This window comes from Chrysochloris asiatica, unplaced genomic scaffold (assembly GCF_000296735.1).
Source record: "Chrysochloris asiatica unplaced genomic scaffold, ChrAsi1.0 scaffold00129, whole genome shotgun sequence".
NCBI classification, from domain to species: Eukaryota; Metazoa; Chordata; class Mammalia; order Afrosoricida; family Chrysochloridae; genus Chrysochloris; species Chrysochloris asiatica.
In genome coordinates this window covers 9,657,339-9,678,605 of record NW_006408647.1, presented here as the reverse complement: position 1 = coordinate 9,678,605, position 21,267 = coordinate 9,657,339, and the positions used below count along the sequence as shown (strand labels likewise).

At 38.3% G+C, this 21,267-nt stretch overlaps 1 protein-coding gene across 3 annotated transcripts in view; it reads right to left on the bottom strand.

Moving 5' to 3' along the window:
• TBCK (TBC1 domain containing kinase) overlaps window positions 1-21,267 on the bottom strand; it is a 343,431-nt gene that overhangs the window by 22,925 nt on the left and 299,239 nt on the right. For all 3 annotated transcript variants that reach the window (XM_006869331.1, XM_006869332.1, XM_006869333.1), the window contains one exon: window positions 14,678-14,837. In XM_006869331.1, the coding sequence (XP_006869393.1) occupies window positions 14,678-14,837 (160 nt within the window). The remainder of the gene's footprint in view (window positions 1-14,677; window positions 14,838-21,267) is intronic.

Here is a 21,267-nt window from a genome sequence, read left to right as displayed (position 1 = left end):
ATAGGATGGTGAAGTAGGAACTTGGTGGCAGGCTAGCACAATTGTGATGTCCATCTGTTAGGGAAACTAGAACAGATCCACAGGTACTCCTTATCTTGTTCCCAAAGGGTCTCTCTCTCCAAGACCTCTTTGGTCCAAGTGTGTACCCCAGAAGTAGGTGTACCCTTCAGACTACTGCTCTCTCTGGGTATCTCAGAAAGCACTCTGAGACCTGGTTGGGAATGTGAAAAAGAAGAGAGGCTTGGCACATCTGGGTGTGGCACAACATGGTAGTTTTCTCAAGTGCTACAATGAGGAGATGGTGACTGGCTGAGGGCCCTGGGATCAAGCCTTCCATTGCTTTTTATCTCACAAAATCTTAGGAGAATAGGAATTTTATAGGGCAGTTTCACATCATGGATCTTTCCAAGTCAGTTATCATCCATTACATAACTTTAACCATAGTTCTGTAGCAGAGTTTTCACTGTTATTATTAAGCCTCTTATGTTGTCCAGAGAGTTCAGGTTGCATTAATACCTAAAATGTTTCTTTATAATCTGATATAAAACCACAGACTGAAACATTTGCTGACAAGCAAGGCAAAGAAAAAGTCAGGAAGAAAGCCAAGCTAAACCACAGCCAATGCTTATAGGCCTGACAAGATCAAGGAAGAATTCTTTGCATATTTGGAACTGATAAAGAAGATTCATTTCCTATTCTTGATCTAAGTGTTTAAGGTACAATAACTGTAAAAAGGCTCAGTATATTTGACAGGTAAAAGATTTAATATAAAGTTATTTAAAAGTATCATATTAATCTTAAGAAATAGGTAGCTACTACCTGAAGCCAGGGGGTCCTGGTGTGGTGCTATAGGATAAGCACTGAACCGCTAATCCAAAGTCAGCAGTTCAAACCCACCAGCTGCTCCTATAAAGATTATACAAGGTTGCTATGAGTTGGAACTGACTCAACAGCACTTAACAGCAACAAAAAGATCTGATAGGGAAGTTTACTGTATGGATCATGCAAATATTCAGGTGTTTTAAAGTGTATGAGTCATTTTGTCTCCTTGAGCACATGATGATTAACCTCAGGTGCTTGAGAACCAAAGAGCAGTGTGAACAAAGAGAGGATGGAAGAAGTGGGGCTAATGAGAGTAGGGGGATTGGCAAACGTTAAGGACTATAAGTGATCACTTCAGCATCATGAAACTTGGTTTAGTTTGGTTAAGGGATCCAGGAAGAAATGCACAGGAGAGGGTAGGAAGCTTCACATTACCACACTACAAATTAACTTCCAGTCTAACATCTAAAGACCATATAAGCTTGGCTTCCAGGGGAATGTAAATGAACACAGTTGGATTATTACTTTATTTTAAAAAATAACTGCAATGACATGCTTTGCTTGTATTAATTTGATGATTTTTAGTTGACAATAAATGCCACTTTTCTATTTAATTCTTACATGTAGGAAGCATCAGTCATTCAAACTATTTAGTCATAAATTAAGAACCTCCAGTAAAACACAAAAACTAGGAGTGGTGCTTTAGTATAAGCACTGGACTGTTAATCACAAGGTCAGTAGATCTAACCCACCATCTGCTCCTTGGAAGCCCTATACAGGGCCATTATCAGTTGAAAGTGACTCAATGGCACTTAACAACAACAAAACCCAATTCTTGTTTAGGTTTATTAATAAAGAATTATTTATATATAGAGTGATATAAATAATTCACTTATTCAGCTGATAAGAAGAGAGGGCATATGCATAAGAACACCCACACTTGCAGATAATACCACTTGACCTAGCTTCAATGACTGGATGATCAGAGATCAACTAGAAGAAGAAAGAAGAGGAAAAAAAAGAGTAATGTGATACAATTTGATGAACTTGACTTACACCTATGGATGCAGTAGCTCAAAAGAGGGAACAAATCTTTACAGCAAGGATCATTCCTACCCCCTCCATACACAGAGTAGACAGGGATGGGCAACTTGGACATTGGCTACCCAAAATGGGGGGTGGGGGGACTCAAGAAGTGACTGGGTTACAATCTTTCAAGAGGGATCCAGAGGGCATGGAGGAAGGTAGAATCTCCACTGAGCAGTATCCAATCTGTCTAGGTGGGGCTGATGAAATGAAATGCAGATAGGTCTTTTGTGATACAACAGTGAATAATTGTTATCAGGACTACTTGTGAAGGTTGGGAATGTAAAGGTAGACGTTTTGTGGAAAGGAGGGGAGTGATTAACTTTGCAGTCTAGGAGTGGAGGTCCCTGGGACCATCAAGAGAGAAGAGCGGAGAGCGGGACCCTACCCAGAGAAGCAGTTATGCCTGAGATGGAGGCATTTCTTTTGATGACAAAGGCCAAGAATATGACATTTTAAGGGTGAGATGAACTGTTTTAACTGTTTTCCAAAAGGGTTGACAAGACAAAGTAAGAAATAAAGATTGCTTTAATTTTTGAGAGTCATACACTAGCAAGGATACTAGTTGTCTCTCATAAACACAAAATATAATTTATATGGAGAGTAAACATTTTTTTTTTAAGTTATGAGTTTTAGTGGCTACCATAGCAATATGATGTTCACAGTTTTTGTTTTCTTTCCCTCTTAGAGTCTCACAAAAGCTAGAAAAACACCAATTGAACTTTCATTTTCTTCTGGTTCATGTTATTGGCAGGTGTTCCAATCTGAGAGCTACACATCTATGTAATAGCATTCAACAACACTGTTTTCCCATTGTTCTTGATGTTAGATGCTATAGAGTTGACTCCAATACGTAGTGAGTGACCCTATGCACAAAATAAGGAAACACTGCCCATGCCTCTGCCATCCTTACAATTGTTGTTACATTGGAGCCCATTGTTGTAGCCACTGTGTTAATCCATCTCACTTGGGGTCTTCTTCTTTTTAGATGCACCTTATACTCAAAGTCAGGTACCTGCAGCAGATTTGTTCAATATGTTGACGGCTGTTTCCATGAGTGTTGATCCAAGTGAAATGAAATCCTTGAAAACTTCATTATTTTTTCCATTTCTCATGATGTTGTTTATTGGTCCAGCTTTGAGGATTTTTGTTTTCTTTACACTGAGTTGTAATCCATACTGAAGGTTGTATTCTTTGATCTTCATTAGCAAGGGCTTCAAGTCCTCTTTATTTTCAGCAAGCAAGGTTTTATCATCTGCATACTGCAGATGAGCCTTATTCTAATCCTGATGCCACATTCTTTTTCATATAGTTCAGCTTCTCAGATTATTTGCTTATCATACAGATTAAATAAGCATGGTGAAAGGATACAACCCTGATACACCTTTCCTGATTTTAAACCACTCAATACTCTTTGTTTTGTTAGAACAACCACCTCTTGTTCTATGTACAGGCTCTGCATGAGCACCATTAAGTGCTCTGGAATTTCCATTCTCAATGTTGTCCATAGTTTGTTTAACCCACACAATTGAATGCTTTTGCATAGTCAGTAAAACACAAGTAAACATTTTTCTGTTATTCTCCATTTTTATCCACGATCCCTCTCACATCAGAAATGATACTTTTCATTCCATGTCCTCTTCTGAATCCCACTTGATTATGTTGATGTGCTGCTGTAACAACTTTTAAAACTATTTTCATAAAAACTTTTACTTATTTGTGATATTAGTAATGTTGCTAAGTGCTGTCAAGTAGATTCCAACTCATAGTGACCGTGTACAGAGTTTCTGGGGAGCACCTGGCGGGTTTGAACTGCTGACCCTGTGGTTCGCAGTGGAGTGCTTATTTTACAGTTCCACACCAGGAGTCTGATATTAATAATATTGTTAAGTAATTTCTGCAATCTGGAAGTCATCTTTCTTTAGAACAGGCACAAATACAGACCTTTTCTAGTCGGTTGGTCAGGTAACTGTCCTCCAAATTTCTTGACAAAGACTAGTGTTGCACCAGTTTGTTGAAACATTTCAATTGGCATTCTGTAAATTCCTGGAGCCCTGTTTTTCACTAATGCCGTCAGTGTAGATTGGACTTCTTCTTGCAATACCATCAGTTCTTGATCATATGCTACCTACTGAAATGGTTGAATGTCAACTAATTCTTTTTGGTACTGCGATTGTGTATTCTTTCCATTTCCGGCGTCATTTAAAATTGTGCCCATAGAATCCTCAATATTTCAACTTCAGGTTTGAATTTTTTTCCAGCTTGAGAAATACAGAATGTATCCTTTCCTGGTTGTCTAACTCCTAGTCATTACAATACTTAATTTTTTCCTTTGAAAATTTCTGTTGAGCTCTTTTACTTCACTTTTCCCACTCATTTTGACTACCCTATATTCAAGAGCATGTTCCAGATCTTCTTCTGACATCTACTTTGGCCTTTTCTTTCTTTCCTGACATTCTAAAGATCTTTTGCTTTCTTTATGTATGATGTTCTTGATGCCATCTCACAACTTGTCTGGTCTTCATTCATTTGTGTTCAATGTGACAAATCTGTTTGAGATCATCTCTAAGTTTAGGTGGAATAAACTTAATGTCATTGTTTTGGCTTTTGTGGAGTCATTTTAATTTTCTTCAGTTTCATTCTGAACTTGTATATGAGCAGTTGATGGTCTGTTCCACAGCCAGTCCCTATCCTTGTTTAGGCTGATAATATCAAGCTTCTCTATTGTCTTTTCCATAGATGTAGTCAATTTGATTTGTGTGTATTCCATCTGGTTAGGTCCACCTGTATATTGTTGCTGTTATTAAATCTATCAAGTTAGTTCTGACTCATAGTGACACTGTAGAGGGTTTCCAAGGAGTGGCTGGCTGGTGAGTTTGCACCACTGACATTACATTTAGCAGTACAGTGCTTATCCTACAATGCCACCACAGGACTCTAAGGTTCATGTGTATAGTTACTAAGTATGTTGTTGACAACAGATACTTGCAATGAAGAATTCATTGGCTTTGCAAAGTTCTATCATGTTCTCTTCAGTTTTGTTTCTATCACTAATACTGTATTTTCCAACTACAGATCCTTCCTCTTTGTTTCCAACTTTCACAGTCCAATCACCAGTAATTATCAATGCATCTTGATATCATGTTTGATCAATTTCAAACTAAAGAAGCTGGTAGAATTCTTCAGTTTCTTCATTATTGGTTTTGGTGGTCTGTGCATAAATAATGATTGTATTAACTGTTCTTCCTTTTAGATGAATAACACAACATTGTACTCCAAGATAGATCTAGAAATGTTTTTGATGATGAATGTGGCAACATTTCTCTTGAATCTGTCATTCCTGACATAGCACACCATGTGATTACCCTATTTAAAATGGCCAGTGCCTGCCCATTTCAGCTAAGGCCTGTGATATCATTCTTTATGCATTTCATTTGATTTTTGATGACTTCCAATTTTTCTTTCTATATTCATACTTTGCACATTACCTAATTCTTACTATTAATAGCTGATGTTACCAGCTATTTTCTTTCATTTTTTCAAACCATGCTCCAACAGCAATTGAAGGGTCCAAAAGCTTTGCTCCATCCATATCATTAAGGTCAACTCTACTTTGGGGAGGTAGCTCTTCCTCAGTCATATTTTGATGGCCTTCTGACTTTCAGCGCTCATCTTCCAGCACTTTATCAGGCAATGTTGTTGTTGTTGTTAAGAGCCTTCAAGTTGGTTCCATCTCATAGCGACCCTGTATAGGGTTTCCAAGGAGTAGCTGGTGGGTTTGAACTGCCAACCTTGTGGTTCACAGTCCAGTGCTGATCCTACAGCACCACACTGATCCCAGAATGTAAGTGTATGAGTCTGGGAATTAGGGCAATAATAACAGGGGTGGAAGATATAGTCTGCTGTTGTTGCTCTGACTCACAGTACAACAGAATGAAATAGTTCCCTGTCCTGAGTTATCTGCATAAGGGGTTCCAGATTAGATAGCTGATCCATAGAATTTTCTCTGCAAAAAACCAAAAACCAAGAGTTTTTCATTAAAAACCTGATAGTTAAGGCCTGAATTGATCGCACCTGTTTTAATACAATGCTCTTTCTTGCCCTGTAAACCCTATCGCTAGATGTAGTTATCTTTACTTGACTTGTCAAACTAAACTCAACCAGATAGTACAAGGAGCAGCACACAATCTGGTCTACCCTTAAAGTGGTGGTGGTGGTGGTGGTGGTAGTGTGTCAGTGAGTTAGCTTTGACTCATAGTGAGACTGTATAGAGTTTCCGAGGCTGTGAACTTTATGGGAGAAGAAAACCTCGTCTTTCTTCCATGGAGCGGCTAGTATATTCAAACTGCAAACCGACGATTAGCAGCCTGATGCGTCAGAGATTAACAATGCATTCACCTAAGGATATCTAATTCTGACTCTTCTTAATGCTAACATAACTTTATTCACTGCATTTCTGGATATGCTTGGTTATCCCATAGTTCACTGCTCTTTTAATCTTTAGGGTAAGGTAAACTAAGATCTAAAGATTAACTAACAAGTGACATCAAGCAGCATTTAATCCTCATCCAGAGAAGCCTCTACATGAGACTCTAATTAAGCCAAAAACTTCATAGCCCTTCTTTTTTGCCATATTCTGGAGAAAACATAATGTTTTACCTAGTTAAGAAATAGAACATTCTAATGGATTTCTGATATATTTAATGTAGATGCTAGGTCAAATACAAAAGATTTATGAACGAGTAAATGCAAAGAAACTACTTCATAGCAACAAACTACTTATCTATTGTAATTACAGTAAATAATGAACATATAATTAAAGTGCTATTATATAGCTTCCAATTATAGTTATTCAGGCATATGAATAATCAGTATTCCTCAGATTTATTGTCTTCTTTGAAGAGATTTTTAGACAATATATTCATTATATCTAGTTATTATAGTATAATTTCTTCATATTTGTACTACAAAAAAGAATCCAGTTCTAATTTGTTTGTCAAATAGGTGATTTTAATACAGTCAAAGACTAGACAAATGGTTCATTTTATTCTCTTGGAGTTGTTCAATGATATTTTGCTACTTGTTAAATTCAACACTGAAAGCCTTTTTTATTTGATTGAGTTATAATCCATATCATTTAATATTTTTATTTGTTGGATTTTTAGACAAGCTTTTTCACTAGTAACTTAACAGAGGATGCTACATTATAAAAATTACAATCAATGCCTACTGTTTTGCAAACAAAACAATCCTGAAGTCCAAATATGGATGTGACATAGAATCATAAACATTTGCAATGGTAATTTGTAACTGTACTGACGGGAGCTGGCACCGTGGCTTTCTTTTCACCACTTTCAATTATGGCTTCTGAATCTTTTCAAAATAGGGCTCTGCCAGCTGCCAGTTGTGGTGCCCTGATTTCAATTGAGAAGAAAAGCTGCTACTTGCTGGGAAGTCACTTGAAATTTTTACACAGCAGAGGCCAAAGAAGAGACCTGATTAGAACATCTCTGAGGAAAGCTTCTCTACTACCATCTGACCAATTATAAATGAAGGTCTTAAATAGACAAGGGCAGCCTTACCACATCAAAGTCTAAAACTTTTATACTATCATTAACAAATTTGTTGTTGCTGCTAAATACTGTAGAGTGGGTTCTGCTCATAGCGACCCTGTATAGGGTTTCCAAGGAGGGCTAGTGGGTTTCAACTATTGACCTTGCAGTTAGCAGTCCAGTGCTTATCCTACAGTGCCACACCAGGATTATTAGTGATCAAATAGTATTGAATTGTCATATATGCAAATAATAATACTGGGAAAGGAAATTAATAGCTGATGTTATTCTAGGGTTTATTTGTATCAGACTCTGCATTAAACTTTATATACCTGTTCTAAAATCTCCACAACAATGCTCTGAGGGAGGTATTCTTCTCATTCCTACTTTATAAGTGAAGAAATGGTGAATTGAGAGGCTAAATAACTTGTTCAGATTAACACAGCTAGTAAGAAAATACAAATAGGTCCTTACAACTTGACCAGTGAATAATATCTTGATAAGCAGAGAAAAGACTGGGGTTGTCTACGAATTCATTTTGCTTGGATACACAATCAATGCTCATGGAAGCAGCAATCAAGAAATCAAATGATGCTTTACATTAGGCAACTCTGTTGCGAAAGACCTCTTTAAAATGTTCAAGAGCAAACATGTCAGTTTGAGGAATAAGGTGTGTCTGACCCTCATCAGTTTGAAGACATAAGGTGTGGACAATGAATAAGGAAGACCACAGAAGAATCAATGCATTTACATTATAGTGTTGAAAAAGAATATTGAAAGTTCCATGGACTTCCAGAATAACAAATAAATTTATCTTGGAAGAAGTATTGTCAGAATGCTCTCTAGAAGCAAGAATGGAGACATTTAGTCTCTTGTGTTTTGGACATGTTTTCAGGAGGGACCAGTTCCTTCAGAAGGACATCATGTTTAGTAATGTGGAGGGTCAGCAAAAATGATGAATACCCCCCAACAAGATGGATTGATACAGTGGTAGCGGGAATGGGCTATTGTGAGGATTATGCAGGACTGGGCAGTGTTTCGTTCAGTTGTGCATATGGTCTTTATGAGTAAACCCTAACATGATGGCACTTAACAACAACTAATAAAATTTCTTTTCAGGCTACCTTCTCTGTGCAACTTTATCTCCTTTGCCAGCCCTTGGCCTCCTTGGCTTTAGAGGTGACAATCGCGCTGCTTCTGCTAGTTCCAGGTTATTGCAGTAGTCCAATGGTTCTCTTACATTTTATCCACACCTTTGTAACTAATTTTTTTATGGGTAAACCCCTCGCAGCTTATTTTATCACTTTGCTTAGTGCAATAAGTCCTTTGATTTCTTGATGGCTATTTCCAGGAGTATTGATAGTGGATCCAAGCAAAATGAATTACTGTCTTTAACAACTTCAATCTTTTCACCATTTATCATGATGTTATTTGTTGATCCGATGGTAAGGATTTATGTTTTCTTTACATGAAGCTGTAATCCATACTGAAGGTTGTGATCTTTGGTCTTCATCAGTATTTTAAGTCCTTTTAGCTTTCAGCAAGCAAATTTGTATCATTTGTAGATTGCAGGTTGTTAATGAGTCTTCCTCTGATCCTGATGCCATGTTCTTCTTCATATAATTCAGCTTCTCAGATTTGCTCAGCATACAAATTGAATAATTATGATGAAGGAATATAATCCTGGCATATACCTTTCCTAATTTTAAACCATTCAGTGTCCCCTTGTTCTGTTGAAATGACTACCTCTTAGTCTATGTACAGTTCCTCATGAGCACAATAAAGTGTTCTGGAGTACCCCTTCTTCACAATGTTATCCATGGCTTGTCATGACCCACACAGTCAAAAGCCTCTGCATAGTCAGTAAAGCACAGATAAACATCTTTCTGGTATTCTCTGCTTTCAGTCAAGATCCATCTGATGTCAGCAATGATATGCCTTGTTCCACGTTCTTGTCGGAATCTGCCTTGAACCTCTGGCAGTTCCCTGTCAATGTGCTGTTACAACTCCTTTTGAATTATCCTTAGCAAAATTTTACTTGCATGTATTAAAATTAATGATATGGTCTGATGTTTTCTGCATTTCATTGGGTCACCTCTCTTTGGAATGGGAACAAATAAATCTTTTCCAACCAGTGGGCAAGGTAGTTGTCTTTCAATCTATCTGAGACAATATTTCAGGGAGATCAATATCTTGACTTCCTTCACTCCCTTAATCTGTCAGAATGCCCCTTTAACTAAACGACTGGAAGCCAGAAGACATGGAAGTCAGCATTCTGGGGCAGAGAAGACAGTTGTAGAACGGATCTGGGTGGAAGGTAGGACTAGTGGAAGATAGCCAGCACAATAGCAGATAACAGAATAGTTTCAGTAAATATGGTTTAAAAGGAAATGCTTTCAATGGTTGTGGTGGTGGCTGTGTGCCATCTAGTCAGTTCTGACTCATAGTAACCCTGTATAGGGTTTCCAAAACTGTAAATCGTTACAGGATCAGGAAGCTTCATCTTATGCCTATGGAGCAGCTAGAATGGCTGGTGAATTTGAACTGCTGATCTTGCAGTTAGCAGCCCAATGCCTAACACCCACTGTGCTACCAGGACTCCTTCCTTTCCACTTTTGCTGCTCTTGAGTGGCGTCAAGCTGGTTCCAATCCATAGTGACTCTGTGTAGAGTTTCCAAGTAGCAGCTGATGAGCTTGAATAAGCTACCCTGTGGTTCAAACTGACTTTACAGTCCAGTGCATTGGTCCACAGCAACACACCATAACTAGTATTAGTTAAAGTAATAACACACAGATCTGTGCAGTAGGCAAAAAGATAGCACAACAGTGCAAGCGAATCAATAACTAAAGTTCTGTGAATCCTATATTGAGAAAAATCTGCTGTTGAGATAGTTTCTAAATTCAGGTAGGACATATTTGTTCAAGATCATATTTTGGCTCTCATGGATCTGTTTTAATTTTCTTCACATTCAGCTTTAACTTGCATATGAGAAAGGTGATCTGTGTCACAGTCAGCCCTGGCCATATTTTGGCTTGATATATCGAAGGAGCTCTGGTAGTGTAGTGGTTACGAATCATGCTGCTAACCTCAAGGTCGGCAGTATGAAACTACAGCCATTCTGCAGAAAAAAGATGAAGCTTTCTGCTCCAGTAAGATTTGCAGCCTTGGAAACCCTGTGCAGGGTCACTATGAGTCAGAACCGACTCCACGGTACTTAACAACAACATGATGATATTGAGCTTCTCCATTGTTTCTTCCCACAAATGTAGCCAATTTGATTCTTGTGTATTCCATCTGGTGAGGTACATGTGTATAGTCTCCTTCTCTGTTGTTTAAAAAAAGGTCTTTGCTATGAATAAGTCATTGGTGGTGCTTATGTGACGTAGAGTTGGTTCTGACTAATAGCCACCCTGTATAGGTCTTCTTAGGCTGTAAATCTTTATGGGAGTAGAAAGCCTCATCTTTCTCCCATAGAACCGCTGTAGTTTCGAATGGCTGAACATGAGATTAGCAGCCTGTCTCATAACTACTACACTACCAGAATTTCTTATGAATAGGTCATTGGTCTTGCAAAATTCTATCATGCAATCTCCAGCACTGTTTCTATACCCAAGGCCATATTTTCCAAATAAGGATCCTTCCTCTTTGTTTCCAGCTTTCACATTCCAATCACTGGTATTTATCAATGCATCTTGAGTACATGTTTGATCAATTTCAGGCTGAAGAAACTACCAGAATTCTTTTACAGCATCACCACTGGTATTAGTAGTTGGTGTGTAAATTTGAATAATAGTGTTATTAACTGATCTTCCTTGTCGTTGTTGTTAAATGCCATCAAGTTGATTCTGACCCATAGTGACCCTGTATAGGGTTTCTGAGGAGCAGCTGATGGGTTTGAATTGCTGATGTTGTGGTTCAAAGGCCAGTGCTGATCCTACAGAGCCATACCAGGAGTCTTCCTTGTAGGTGTTTGGATATTATCCTATCACAAACTTCAAGATGCTCTTTTTGATGACGAATTCAATGCCATCCCTATTCAATTTTTCTTTCTCAATATAGTAAAGCACATGATTGTCTGATTCAAAATGGCCAATACCAGTCCATTTCTGCTTTCTAATGCCTAGAATATCTTTATGTGTTCCATTTCACTTTTGACAAATTCCAGTTTTCCTAGATTTATACTTTATACATTCCATGTTCCAATTATTAATGGATGCTTCCAGCTTTCTCTTCTCATTTTGAGTTGCTCCCCATTAGGCAAGTGAAGGTTGCAAAAGCTTTACTCCAGCTATGCCATAAAAATCAACTGTACTTTGAGGAGGCAGCTCTTGCCCAGTCCTATTTTGAGTGCCTTCCAAGCTGAGCAGCTCATCTTCTGATACCGTATGTTGCAATATTCTGCTGCTATTCATGCGTTTTTAAGGGCTAACCCTTTGGAAGTGATCTACCTTTCCTTCTTTCTACTCTGTTTTAGTCTGGAAATTTGGCTGAAACCTGCCCACCTTGGGTGACCCTGATGGTATTTAAGATACAAATGGCATATCTTCCAGCATTACAGTAACACACAAGCCATCACAGTACATCACTGACAGACAAGTGGCGGAATGTGTATATTTGAGGGGACTGTTTTATCTCTATTCCTGACATCACCAGGAGGAAATTTTTCTAAGCATTTTCTTGTCCTTTCTCTTTATTCTGCCCCTAGAAATTCACATAATTTATTAAATTGGCAAATTTCAGAAAGCTTAGTCCTGACCTTCCTCCTCTTGGGAACAAGCTATCTTAAGGAGCAACCTACCTCTGCTGCTTTCCCAGGAGTACATCTGTCAATACTTTAACGTCTTCTGGTTTATTGCCTACATCTGGGAGGACTGGTGTAGCACTGTAGAATAAGCACTGGCCGGTGGTTCAAACCCACCAACTGCTCCTCAGAAGCCCTATACAGGGTTGTTATGAGTCAGAACCGACTGAACGGTACTTAACAACAACAACATCTATATATGGCCTATGTATGATCTGTTAGCAAGTCTACTTGGCTCACACACTAAACTTCCTATCCCTCATCTTGGCTTTTTATATAATATAAAGGTGTTATTTTTTATTCTAATATGATTGTCTTTTAAAATTTTATTTTTCAATTTGTTGAAAACTAGCAAAATCCTGGGAGCTAAGGGAGATGGAAGCTATTTTCTTCCACGTTATTGTTGTTGTTAACTGACATTGAGTTGGTTTTGACCCACAGAGCTGGGTTTCTGAGGAGGAACTAGTGAGTTTGAACCATCAACCTTGTGGTTAGTAGTTCAGTGCTTATCCTACAGCACCACAGATACTCTACAAATCTTATGTGATAAAGTATTTTCCAAAGTAAGATAACCTTTGCCCTTAGATCTGTAGAAATATCCCTTGGAACAATTGGGGTTCCTTGGTCTGGGACTTCCAGGCCACAACTGAGGATTTGTACTAGTGAATGGGGCTGATATGATAAGAAAAGATTCACCTGGGAAGTCAATTAGCTTCCAGAAGCATTATTTAACCTATTATGCCATCATTATTGTTAAGTGACATTGAGTTGGTTCCGATTTGTAGCAACATTGTATAGGGTTTCCAAGGAGCAGCTGGTGGGTTTGAACCGCCAAACCACTGACCTTGTGGTTTGCAGTCCAGCACTTATCCTACAGCCCCACACCAGGAGTTCTATTTTGCCATGTTGTTAAGCGCCATCAAGTTTCTGATAGTGACCTTGTATAGGGCTTCCAAGGGGCAGCTGGTGAGTTTCAACTGCCGACCTTGTGGTTCAAAGTGACCTTGCAGTCTAATACTTTATCCATACCAGCACTCCTATTATGCCATGTTGTTGTTGTTAAGTGCTGTCAAGTCAATTCTGACTCATAGTGACCCTGTACAGGGTTAGCAAGGAGCAGCTGATGGGTTTGAACCACCAACCTTATGGTTTGCAGTCCAGTGCTGATCCTACAGTGCCACACCAGCAGTCCATACTAAACAATCAATGCCAAGGTCGTGAAGACTCAGAGAACTTCCTGGTTGGTGAAGAGCAGATGATATGACCTCTTTGGAATGTGGAAACTTCCACATTGAAACCTTTCCAGATTTTAACCATGCTTCTTGTCCTCATGAGGATCCTGATTTACATTCCTTTGCTATAACAAATCTATAATATAAGTGTAATGCTGTCTGTGAATTCTGTGAGTCATTACAGAAAATTACCAAACCCAAAGAGAAGGGGGAACCAGCAGGTAAAAGTGATGGTGCCATGGCAACTCTCAAACTTGTGGCTGGTGTCTGCCTATTTGGCAGTCTGAATGACAATGTGCTTTTAACTTGTGAGCTCTGCCCTAGCATCACAGTATGCCAGCTGGTATCAGAAATGATTGAGAAGTGGGAAAGTGGGGATAGGATCAATCTCCACACTTGAGGAATTAATTCATGTGATTATCTACAAATGTATCCACAAATAATCTGAAAGCTGATATCCTTCGTGAATTCTCTGTCATAAAAAGCTTTGTGTTTTATGTAAATAAACTTCCATATCCAACAAATTGCCTATTTACCAGCTTTCGGAGCCTCATCAAGCCCCATTGTTTTTCTCCAGAGGGAATGCAAGCCACTTCTTTGCAATTTCAGAAAGCAGTTAGAAAATAAACAAACAAAAAAATTTTTTTAAGTTGCCATTTGGAATTTTCTAAACCTACTTTTGGACTGCAAACTACAAGGTTGGCAGTTCAAACCCACCAGCTGCTCCTAAAAAGCTCTATGTTGTTGTTATTGTTATGTGCCGTGGAGTCAGTTCCGACTCATAGCTACCCTGTACAGGGTTTCCGAAGCTGTAAATCTTTACGGGAGCAGAAAGCCTCATCTTTCTCCCGCGGAACGGTTGATTGTTTTGAACTGCTGATTAAACGATTAGCAGCCGGATTCGTAATCACTAGCTACCAGAGCTCCTTATAGGGTTGCTATGAGTCGGAGCGGACTCCATGGCACTTAACAACAACACTGTTGCTTCTGATGCTAAACTAAGGAGAAAAAAGCGTGAAAACTATTATTGGGGAAAAGACAGACAAACTCTTATAAATAATACAGATAGATTTTCCAAAGGTCATTTCATTTGTGAATAAGTCCTGAAGAAATATACCATTAAATATCCTAGATAGTACACAATAACTCACCACATGTACATATGACATTTGAGTCCACTTACCTCAGCTGTGTGCTTTGCCACATGTCCCACGATAACAATGACCTTCCCTTTGAAACTCTGGAGCATAGTAGTACAAGGGGCCTGAGTAAGCTCTCCTTCTGCCGTGAATGCAACGCTGAATGGAATATTGATGCTGCCTGAGATGTGGCCACGAATAAAACTGAGAAGGAAAGCTTAAGGAAAACATTTATTTGTGTGCAGACCTGAGTGCATCAGAGAAACATAAAAAGGTACTTGATTCATTTCCATGCTCGGGCTTTTATCTAAATGAAGTAAGGCACATTTAAGGGGGGAAGTGTGCCAATGGAAAGTGAATGAATGGAAAGAGAAAATGAATCAAAGACATATATATGAACTTCCTGATTAAATAAAGAATTGTGACAAGATCAGCAAGAAAACACTATGCCCCATAAAGTAATTAAAACGTGCAATGAAAAAATAGGAACACAACTTAAATAAAAAAAGGAAGCGATTCTTTATAATGAAGACATTTAAAAATATCATTCATTAATGAAATTATTCTTCAAATAGTAAACATAAAATGATAACTGTGGAAACTGTTTTGAAAGAGAGGCACAGATTTTCCCTACTATTTGATAGAAAATGTTCCTATGAAACCTTATGTAAGCTAAAATTTTAAACAATTTTATTTAAACATAAAAGAATCAATTATCGTTAGTTTATAGGGGAAAATTATTCTGAGCATTTCCAGATTGAAAAAAAAAAAGCCTATTCTGTGTTGTTTAGCATAAAACCTAAAATAACTCTAATGTAGGAGTCATGTGTGGCGCTGTGGGTTAACGCGCTGGACTGTAAAGTTTGTTTGATCCACCAGGCTGGTGATTCAAGCTCACAGCCTCTCCTTGGAAACTCTATACAGGATTGCTATGGGTCGGAACTGACTCGATGGCACTTAACAACAACAACATAGTATTCAGACACAGTTCAAAGGTGCTAAGTGTAGGTTTTTGGTAAGGAGCCTTTCTGATGTCTCTTTAGTGGCTCTCTACAATAGAAATTCTGGTTTGTTTGACTTTTTGTAAAAGCAAAAATCCTCTTAGGATTTCTATTTGCAATAACAGTTGCTAATGTGGGTCTTTAGTAAAGGCAAATGAACTTTCAAAAAGCCAGGGACATACAAGAACTCTTGCAAGTGTTCAAAAGCAGAGATGTTAGTTTGAGGAATAAGGTATGTGTGACCCAAGCCACAGTATTTTCAATAGCTTCAGATGAATGTGAAAGTTGGACCATGAATGGGGAAGACCACAGGAGAATGGATGCATTTGAATTATGATGCTGGAGAAGCATATTAAAAGTGCCGTGGACTGCTAGAAGAACAAACAAATCTGTGTTGGAAGAAGTACAACCAGAATACTCACAAGACTTCTTCTCTCACACTTATGACACATTATCAGGAGGGAGCAGTTTCTGGAGAAGAGCATTATGCTTGGTATAGTGGAGGCTCATTGAAAAAGTATAATACCTAAAATGAGATTGATTGGTACAGTGTAAGTAGCAATGGGCTCAAGCATACCAAAGACTGTGAGACTGGCACAGGACTGACAGCACAGTGTTTTGTTCTGTTGTGCAAAGGATCACTACGCATTGGAACAGACTCAACGGCACCTAACAACAACAAAACTGGATATAGGTCTTTGATAACATATATAAATTTATCGAGGAAAGGAAGGATTCCCTTAAGAAAGTAATGGCTGAGTTAAAACTTGAAGAATTAATGAAAGTTAATTAGGTAGATGGATATAATGGAGGTGTTGTTGTTAGGTGCTATTGAGTTAGTAACAAATCATAGGGGCCCTATGCACAACAGAACGAAACAATGCCCTTTCCTACACCAACTTCACAATCGTTGCTAAATTTGAGTCCATAGCTGCTGCCAATGTGCCAATTCATCTTGTTGCGGGTCTTCCTCTCTTTCTTCGACTCTCCATTTTACCAAACATATCCTTCTCCAGGGTCTGGTCCCTCCTGATAATATATCTGAAGTATGAAAGACGAAGTCTAGCATCCTGGCTTCTAATGAGCATTCTGGCTGTATTTCTTCCAACACAGTTTGTGCGTTCTTTTGGCAATCCATAGTACTGTCAATATTCTCCTCCAACACCGTCCAACTTCCACATGCATATGAGTTCACTGAAAATACCATGGCTTGGGTCAGGCGCACCTTAGTCCTCAAACTGACATCTTTGCTCTTTAATGCATTAAAGAGGTCTTGTGCAGCAGATTTGCCCAATGCAATATGTCATTTGATTTGATTGCTACTTCCATATGAGTTGATGGTTGATCAGAGCAAAATGAAGTCTTTGAAAACTTCAATCATTTCTCCATTTATACGGATGTTATTTATTAGCCCAGGGATGAGGATTTTGTTTTCTTTACACTGAGGTGTCACCCATACCAAAGCCTGTGGTCCTTGATCTTCATCAGTAAGTATTTAAAGTCCTTTTCACTTACAGCAAGGAAGATTGTATCATCTGCATATTATAGGTTATTAGTAAGTCTTCCTCCAATCTTGATGCCATGTTTTTCTTCATATAATCCAGTTTCTCAGATTATTTGCTCAGCATACAGATTGAGTAAATACAGTAAAAGAATACATCTCTGGTGCACACCTTTCCTAATTTTAAAGCATTCAGTATTCCACTCTTCTGTTCAGACAATTGCCCTTGGTTTATGAAAGGTTCTTAATGAGCACAAATAAGTGTTCATGAAAATTCATTCTCTACAATGTTGTTCATAGCTTGTCATGATCCACAAATCGAAAGGCTTTGCGTAGTCAATAAAGCACAGGTAAACATCTTTCTGGTATTCTCTGCTTTCAGCCAAGATCCATCGGACATCAGCAATGATATCCCTCATTCCATGTCCTCTTCTGAATCTGGCTTGAACCTCTGGAAGCTCTCTGTCAGTGTATGCTTGCAGCTGTTTTTGTTTTACCTTAAGTAAAACTTTACTTGCATGGGATATCAAAGATATTGTCCAATGATTTCCACATTCCATTGGGTTATCTCTCTTTGGAATGGGCACAAATATGGATCTCTTCTAGTCAGTTGGCCAGGTAGTTGTCTTCGAAATTTCTTGGCATAGATGAGTGAGTGCCTCCATGCTGCACCAGTTTGTTGAAAAATGTCAATTTGTATCCCATCAGTTTCTGGGGCACTGGTCTTTGCCAATGCCTTTAGTGTACCTTTGACTCCTTCTTTCAGTCTCATTGGCTCTTAATCATGTGCTACCTCTTCAAATGGTTGAACACTGACCATTTCTTTGTGGTACAGTGACTCTGTGTATTCCTTCCATCTTCTTTTGATACTTTCTGAATCATTCAATTATTTTGCCCATAAAGTTCTTTAATATTGCATGTCAAGGCTTGAATTTTTTTCTTCATTTCCTTCAGCTTGAGAAGTGCTCAGCATGTTCTTTCCTTTTGTTTTTTTTAACTTCAGGTCTTTTCGTTATAATATTTGACTTTGTCTGCCTTTAAATTTTTTCTATTTAGCTCTTTTACCTCCTCATTTCTTCCATTTTCTTTAGCTGCTCTATGCTGGAGAGCAAGTTTCAGAGTCTCTTCTGATGTCCATTTTGGTCTTTTCCTTCTATCTTGTCTTCTTAATGACCTTTTGCTTTTTTCCTGTATGATGTTCTTGATGTCATCTCACAACTCTTCTGTCTTTGGTCCTTAGTGTATAATGCATCAAATCTGTCTTGAGATGATCTCTAAATTCAGGTGGGATATATTCAAGGTCATATTTTGGCTCTGGTGGACTTATTTTAATTTCCTTCAGCTCCAGACTGGATTTGCATGTGAACAATTGATGGTCTGTTCCAAAGTCTGCCCCTGGCCCCGTTTTGGCTGATGGTATGGAGCTTTTCATCATCTCTTTTCACAGATGTAGTCTATTTGATTTCTGGGTATTAGATCTGTTGAGGTCCATGTGTATAGCCATATTTTATGTTGTTTTAAAAAGGTATTTGCAATGAAGAAGTCATTGTCTTGCAAAATTTTACCATGGGCTGTCCAGCATTGTTTCTACCACCAAGGCCATATTTTCCAACTACTGATCCTTCTTCTTTGTGTCCAACCTTTGCACTCCATCGCCAGTAATTATCACTCCAATCGCTAGTAATTATCAATACATCTTGATTGCATGTTTGATCACTTTCATACTGAGAAGGTTGGTAGAATTCTTCAATTTTATCATCACTGGCTTTAGTGGTGGGTATGTAAATTTGAATAATATTGGTATTAACTGGTCTTTTTGTTGTTATTGTTAAGTGCCTTGGAGATAGTTCTGAACTACAGCAACCCTACATAGGGTTTTTAAGGAGTGGCTGGTTAGCTTGACCTCCCTGCCCTGTGGTTCAAACCAACTTTGCAGTCTAGCACATTAAACCACAGCACCACATATTGACATTATCCTATCACAGACAGTGTTGTATTTCAAGACAGATATTGATACATTCTTTTTGATGGTGAATGTGACGCCATTCCTTTGCAATTTGTCATATCCAGCAAAGTAAACCATACGATTGTCAGATTCAAAATGGCCAACACTAGTACATTTCAGCCCACTGATGCCTAGAATATTGATGTTTATATGTTCCATTTCATTTTTGACTATGTCCAATTTTCCTAAATTCATACTTTATACATTCCATGTTCCAATTATTAATGGATGTTTACAGTTGTTTCTCTTCATTTTTAGTTGTGCCCATCAGCAAATAAAGGTCCCAAAGGCTTTATTCTTTTCTTGTCATTATGGTCCACTCTACTTTGAGGAGGCAGCTCTTCCCCAGTTGTATTTTGAGTGCATTCCAACCTGATGGGCTCATCTTCTAGCACTATATCTGACAGCATTCTGGGGCTCTTCATCATGTTTCAGTATTCAATATTCTGGTGTTGAAAGTGTTCCACTGCTATTCATAAGGTTTTCAGTGACTAAATATTCAGAAGTAGTCCATTTGTTCTTCCTAGTCCTCTTCATCTGGAAGCTCAGCTGAAATCTGTCCTCCATGGGTGACCCTGTTGGTATTTAAAATAACTGTGACATAGCTTCTAGAATCGTGGCAACATGCAAGCCACCATTGTACAACAAAATGATAGACAAATGCTGGGAGGTGGGGTAGGAGGGTATAAGTTAAAACCATTTCAGGCAGAAATGCTAGTCTTGTAGTGGGAAGCAAAATGAGCCATTAGGAGAAATGAAGGAAGGCCAGTGTCAGTGGAATTCAGAGAATAAAGAGGAGCACTGGATAAGATCAGCCTGGAAACAGATGAAGGACCAGACCATGCGTGACCTTGTACATCACATTAATGATATTGGTGGAAGTATAGTGGAAGTCAAGAAGCATTTTATACAGAGAGGTAACAAGATTTATACTTTGATAACAATGTAGAGAGTGGGTGGAAGGAGAGTGGATGAAGAGCAGAATGCCAGACCTTTGGGTAATATCTCTTCCCTTCTTTAACAATCACTGATAATAACCATGAAGGGATGTTCGTATGGCAGAGACATACTTTCCTAAACTTCTACTTTAAATATGCTCTTTAAAAATTGGAACAGTCATGAATTTTTGAAAATTTATGATACATGCAATTAATACTCCTTCCAAAAAAACTAATCAGTAATCACTAAAGGAGGAAAATTGTAATTATTGACTTGGTAGCTTCTCACTTGCTCCAGAATTTGTAAACTCTTCTATTAAAATTCTACTTCTCTTTTTCTGTATCATTCTTTGTCTGACTGTCTCTTTTGTTCATTCTCATTAGTGGGGGAAGAAGAAATTGAGGGTCTTATCCTAAGGAATTATGGTGGAGAGTGAGTTCATATTTTACACTTAAAATACTTCTAATTTTCTGCTACTTCATCAATGTTTTGTAAAAAAAATTGACATTGATGACATAAAAGATCATAAAAAACTTCTGAAAGGTGAAAGGAGAGAATATAAACATCAGCCTTCTAGTGGACTTTTTTTTTTTTTTTTAGTATTCTATAATGGGCAGAGAAATGTCTGATTGTCGGCAGACCAACTGTGGTTTTCACTAGCACTAGTTTCTCAAATCTTCAGTTACTCAATTTTCATAGCTGTAATTTTCATGAACAATAATGGCTTTGTCTTCAGCACATAATTACTGACAGTACTTTTATTTTCATTAAAGACGTATTTTAAAGATGAAAATTTGTGATACTATAACCTAAGAAGGTAAAGGTAGACATTTGAGAACAAAAGCAGGGGACTGGTTGATCTTGCAGTCCAGGAGTAGAGGACCCTGGGACCATCAAGGGAGAAGAGCAGAGTACGGGACCCTATCCAGAGAAGCAGCGATGCCAGAGATGGAGGCAGAGATGATGACATGGAGAGACAGAGTGGCTGGGGACTCTAGACTCAAGGAGGAAGACGGGCTGGCGTGCAAGGTATACCTTTTGGTTGTTTGAATGGTTATATTTTCCTGAGTGCTTCAGTGTACATAAAAAAAAAAAAAAAAAAGACAAAACAAACAAACAAACAAAACCAGAGGGATTGGAAGCAAATACTGTTGAATGATGATGCATGGAGGGGATTGAAATTATTGA